Source organism: Adiantum capillus-veneris, chromosome 6, assembly GCF_014529385.1.
Source record: "Adiantum capillus-veneris isolate H3 chromosome 6, ASM1452938v2, whole genome shotgun sequence".
In the NCBI taxonomy this organism is placed as follows: Eukaryota; Viridiplantae; Streptophyta; class Polypodiopsida; order Polypodiales; family Pteridaceae; genus Adiantum; species Adiantum capillus-veneris.
The window spans coordinates 132,315,037-132,321,036 of NC_140936.1; the positions used below are offsets into that span (position 1 = coordinate 132,315,037).

At 44.2% G+C, this 6,000-nt stretch overlaps 1 protein-coding gene across 1 annotated transcript in view; it reads left to right on the forward strand.

Annotated features, from left to right (window-relative positions):
- Window positions 1–4,570, forward strand: part of LOC147456303 (uncharacterized) — a 46,364-nt gene extending 41,794 nt beyond the window's left edge. Inside the window, exon 6 of the mRNA XM_086514822.1 lies at window positions 3,748–4,570. Coding sequence (XP_086370948.1) covers window positions 3,748–4,356 — 609 coding nt within the window. The 3' untranslated portion in view covers window positions 4,357–4,570. The remainder of the gene's footprint in view (window positions 1–3,747) is intronic.
- Window positions 4,571–6,000: the final 1,430 nt, after the last annotated feature.

Sequence of the window (6,000 nt, forward strand, 5' to 3'; positions counted from 1 at the left end):
CTTTGTATTGCATCAACACAGTACAAGCCAGTACTCCAAACTCTGCACGTTCTCTAGGAAGCATGCTAGAGAATGAGCCCTAGCCTCATATTTAAAGGCCCTTGCCTTGAAAAGCAGTTACAGTAAAAAGCCTTTAAAACTCAAAAGCTTCTGGTCCAAAAAGCAATGCCAAAAGCTACTAGCGTAATTTACGAAATCCGTACATCCTCCCACGTCCTCAGCCAACGCAAAACGCGGAAATCCGTATAGCCTACCACGTCATCATTCCATCGCAATTTTCGAAAATCTGCCACGTCATCAATTTTTGCGCGTGTCCGGATCCTGCTTTATTTTCTTCTTTTATGTCACTTGGGGCCCCATCGAACGGGGTCCCCATAAGTTGGTAGGACTTCTTCTGTTACTTGTTCTTCTTAGGGTTTAGGCCTCTCGGCCACATCTGTAAGTTGGCTCATTCTCTAGGCATCGACACGTTAGCAGTTTGTTACATCAACCACCTCTTCTAATTCCTTCTTTATATATTTCTTGTGAGCAGAAGGTTTCTTGACAGCGGGTTTTGGGGGTGGTGTTGTGATTTTCTGCCACTACGCATGCACTTCCTGGAAAGAAGTCTCGCTCATATATTTTGCGAACATGGGGTCCTTCGCAAAATTGAGCATCGTAGGCCGAGGCGGGCGATACTCCTTGCCGGAATCTTCGTTGCGATCCCTCCCCGCATCTCTGGATGCAGAGGGAGTCGGCTTATCCTTGTCTGAAGCCATAGGTGTTGCGGAAAAAAAAATTGGGATCGGATTTCCCGTAGAAGAGGAATCGGCCGTGCTCTGATACCACTGTAATAGACTTGGACACTCCAAGTCAAGAATCTACCACGACAACACAAATAACCACTTCAAAACAGTTCACAGTTCACAATTGATTCGACACTGGCCCGGCGGAGTTCCGTACCTAGAGATATTGGCCCCAAAGACTGGCGCCCCTTTCGGTATTTCTTTTTGTATTAATCTGAGTTCAAAGTACAAGAGTGTGGGTAGCCGCTCACACTCAGACTCTGCGTCCAGATGCTCTTAGTTGTGAGAGGCCTGCTCACATATTTAAAGTTACAAGGGATGCCAAAAGCAGAGCCCCAAAAGCTGAAATCAAAAGCTTTGAAAATAAAGCAAAAGTTCTTTCTCTCTCTTTCTTTTAATAAATAAAGCAGAGAGGCTTTCTCTTTCTCTCTCTCTTGCTAATTAGAAATACAGCAAAGAGGCTTTTCTCTCTCTTTCTCAACTTGCGTAGGAAAAGCAAGTCCAAAAGCTGAAATCAAAAACTGCCGCCTTGCTACCCGAAAATCACAAGGCAATTTGCGGGGGTCCGTACAACTGCCACGTGTCATGCCACGTCAGCAAATTAGGGTTTCTGATTTTTAGGGTAAGGGTTTCAGCAAATTAGGGTTTTGGATTTTTTTGCAGTTAGGGTTAGGGTTTCAGCAAATTAGGGTTTCTGATTTTCCTGCAGAGCGGACAGCCACGTCATCACTTTGTGACAGGTACTGCGATGACGAGGCTATGGGCTGATCTGCTATTGTCGGGGATGGCGATGGGCTGAAAACTGAAATCTCTGAGGAGGCTGTGGGCTGAAAGCTGAGAACGCTGAGGGCTTTGCGACGAGGACTGCAGTCGCGGCTGAATGCTGAAAACGCATGGCTGATGGGAAAAACACTGGCTTTGATGGTGCCAAAACGCTGGTCCTGCTGATACTTGTGGAGAGGCTCTGTCACTGCTCCTCTGCCTTCTACTTGCGCCCAAGGGGCTTCATTTATAGGTCCTTTAGCCATTTTCCCTACCTACTTTCAATCAATGTCATGTCAAAGTCACTTATTAATAAATGACTTAAGTGACTGTTCATATGCCTATATGCTTAAGTGACTTAACTATGCAAGAGAGGGTATGCAACTATGAACGGCCTGGACATGCACGTCCTGCTAGAGGCTCACAAGGGTGCCAGGCTAGGCCCTAAGCTAAGACTGGCGCTCAATTGTACCAGAAGCTTGTCGAGGTGGCGCAAGTGAAGTGCGCACGTGACATCCGCCCCAAGCCCCCGAACGCCGTTCCAGTGTTCCAGACCCTTGCACCCGCGTTCCCTGGTAACTCTGACTAGGAGGAGGACGACGAGGAGAATTGGAGTCGTCCTCAAAGTGAACATGTCATCAGTGTTTCCTATTAGACCCAAAGTTGACTGCTGGCCATGACAGCCTGGAAAAGACTCCGATTTTCTTCCCTTGTGAGAGCGTTTTGTGTATTTCATGATTTCATTGATCATTTTTTGTGATGTCAAAAGAGAAGTCTTCGTATTAGATTTTGGCTTTGCTTTTACTTCATTGCTGACTTGAGAGGAGCATTGGTGGCCTTCTGCCACCTCTTGTAAGATTCTGCGATCAGCTGCTGCTTCAAATACTATACTAATTTTGGATCCTTTGAATACTTCTCGAGTTGCTTGACGAAGGTTTTAACTTGTAGTTTCCGTCGCAAATCTGCAATTTGCGGATCAGGGCTCTTCATCATGCAAAGCTGCAGGTGGATCACTTCCCGTTCCTGATTGGATTCTCTTTCATATTCCATGGCATGGTGCAAAAATTTGGACCGGATCCTCTGTTGTAGAAGGAAACATTTAAGCTTTCTGGTACCACTGTAACCTGCTTGGCACTGATAAGGCGGTAATTACACAGCAACACGAACAGAAATTATAACTTTTAACACTTGAACTTACAAAACAGACTGCAGTTGTGACATGATGTGGCGTATTTCACTTCCAGATGCACTTTGCATAAAAGTCTGGTGCCTCTTTTGGTACTTCTTCTTATATCGATAAATCATAAGAGTACAATTGCTGGGGAGTCACTTTGCAATTGTGCAGCCATACCCTGAGAGTGGCCCCCTAGGCACTATTTATAGGCAGCAGGCCCAAAAGCAACTTACGAAAGCTGGCGCTGTAAAAGCAACTGGTAAAAAAAATGGCGCCCAAAAGCTGTTCTGCCAAAGGGTCAATTTGAGGCTGCCCTGTGTCATCGATTTCTCACTCTCTCCGTCTTCTGTCGACAGGTCATGTCCCCACGTCATCCCGTCATCCCTTTGTGACACGATCCCATTGTCTGGCCTATTTTCTAAAGTTTCTTCTCATTTGCAAAAGAACTCTTGGATAAGCCTTATTTTTGAAGGGATAACCCCCCCCCCCCCCCCCCCCCCCCCCCCCCCCCCCCCCCCCCCCCCGGCCCCCTTTTCCCCTTCCCCGCAACACACACGCACACACACACACACACCCCCCATAAATATGCAATCAATCACACACAGACAACTCTAACTCAAAAGTGAAATTGAAACACACAGCTATGCACACACATGCCTACCCGCAAGGGATTGCCAAACCAACCTGCACTTGACCACCCAAACATATGCACCAACCCAGCTTGCTGTAAGCGTCTGCAAGGAGAGTGCATGCACGCGCGCACACACACACACTCTTACTTTTTGCGTATACACATGTGCACCTGGATCAGGCTACACCTGACAATGGCAGAGTGTTAGCAGATCGTCCTAGTATGTGTGAATTTAGTCCACAAATTTGCAGTTTTGAAGTTAATATATCAAATTTGACGCTCTGAAGGAAAAGCAGTGTTTTTTACTCTACGTTTGCTAAATAATTCTGTACTGCGAAGTTGGTCCTCGTCCTTTTTCACAGAGTTTTCTCATTCTTCTGTTTGTTTGGCTGCAGCTAAGTTTACCAGGTTGTTCAAGGATAAGTGCCGATTCCGTCGTAAGAATGGTCGAGGTACTTACACATCAAGGACATCCAGGGCTCTCTAGCTTGAAATATTTAAGAGTAAGAAACATATATGGGCTGACAAGAGAGCATTTAGCGAGATTGGAAAACATGGTTGGGGCCAGGTCGTCGTATCAGCGGAAACCACAATATTATCATAATGGTCATCATGCCTCTATTTGTGACGATGAGAGGCCAATTGATGTGGAAGAATGCCCGAAGTGTACCAATGTAAGGTTGGTTTATGACTGCACGAGGGAAAAATGCCAACAAAAGCAGGGATCGAAGTATCAAGATTGTCGAGCGTGTTTTTTGTGCACGGTCCGTTGCGAGGAGTGTGGAAGGTGCATTAATGATAATGACTTTGAAGAGACCTTCTCCTTGGATTTTCTGTGTTCTTGTTGCTGGCTCAGGCTACCCAAATGCGCGGCATGCAGCAGGCCTGGCTGCGGAAGACATGTTGACCACTTCATGCGGACACCAGAGAGAACTTTTTTTTGTGGTGATTGTTCGGGGACTTCTGTGGACACAAGGGGTCCAGAGTTCCACCCACATTCCTGACGCAACCTTCGAAGCCCTTTATAGTAAGTTTAATCCTGTACATAATTTAGGGGGACGATACTCCATTCTTTTGCAGGACATTAAAAAAACATTCATTTGTACATAGAACAATTTTGTCACTGTGAAAAAAAAAAAAAGAAAAGAAAAAAAAAAACAGGAGTAATAACAAAAAGTTTAAAAGAGTGTCATGCAAGTTGCTGACACTATGACAAAAGTTTTACTTGAGAGTCACCCTCTTTCATTATTGATTCCGGGAGTTTACATGATCATCGAGTCTTCAGGGGATTTTCGTTTTTTAGTGTTTCCATTGGGGGGGTGCACCTCATGTGTGTTCAAATGGAGGGCTATTTTAATTGTTTAATAGAAAAATATGAAAAAATTCGTAAGTTTAACAAGAAATAGGGGTCATTTTATTACCTCACCATCTGTGAGTATAGCTTTTAGTACCATTTGAACACACGTGATATAGATGGTTTCTTATAAGTGCACGTGAGTGTGTGTTGCACGTAAGTGTTGTCATAATCCCACAAGCTGTTCAGATGAGAGTTCTTACTTCAATTTGAAAGAATTTCAGCCATTCATTGAGTGCATTAACTGCCTTCTTGTTGGGCTTTCGAGGAGTTATCAACCAAGCAGGGGTGCTTTGACAGTTCACACAGTGTCGTGGCCACAAGTTGGTGGCATAGATTTCTATGCCTTCTGACGAAAAAGTCTCTTTGAGACAGCAATATCCGGGATGTTTAGTTGGCACTCTATATTTTCATCTTATTGGTGTGTGGCTATGTGGTATCTTCATGGTTTTACATTTGACTCGGCATCGATTCGGTTGTATGGGATCTTTTAAGGAGTAAAAGGTATGGCAACTGGTATTTAGTCGATGCCACTCATGATGGAGCTGGTGCTTGTCTTGTTATATATCTGTGTCTGTAACTTGCATTTAAGGGTGAAGTAGGGTTTCTGAATTTATTTAGCGCTATATGCTTGAACCTTATGTTCAGAGGTTTCCATGCTCTTCTTTTGGGGTAGAAGTTCCAGTTGCTCCGACACCCATGAGTCGGTTGAGATCCTGCTAATTGCAGAATCTTTCTAGTGCTGTGAGGTCAGAACATGAATTGTTATATTCCACTGGCTGGACAATTTTTTCTGTTTCCTCTTGTTTATTATGACGTCCGACTGGACCAGGACTGCTTTTTGACGGGCATTTTACCAGTTTTTAATGGTTGAAAATGTAGTTACCATGAAAAAATAACATTAAAATATCAAAAACTTGATAATTTCTCGGGAATTTGACGGGCTTGAGGTGTCTTGCCTGGTTTTTAAGGTTGAAAATGTAGTTACTGTTGAAAAATAAGGCTAAAAATATCAAATACTCAATAAATTTGTCGGGTCGGGTGCCCGTCAAAATCAACCGTCTTGGATACCAGACACCTATTGACTAGTGTGACTAGTCTCTTTTCTTCTGACAGGGAAATGACATACTTGCCCCCTTTAGGATCATAGTTGTCCTCATAAGATATGGAGCTTTCAGAGCTTTGACCGGTCCCAAGTGGAGCCGCTATTACTTCTTTTTTGGAGCTGCACTCCCTCTGCTCTTTTATATTTGCTGTTGTTGCTATCTATGCCGTTTGTTAAGACATACAAATG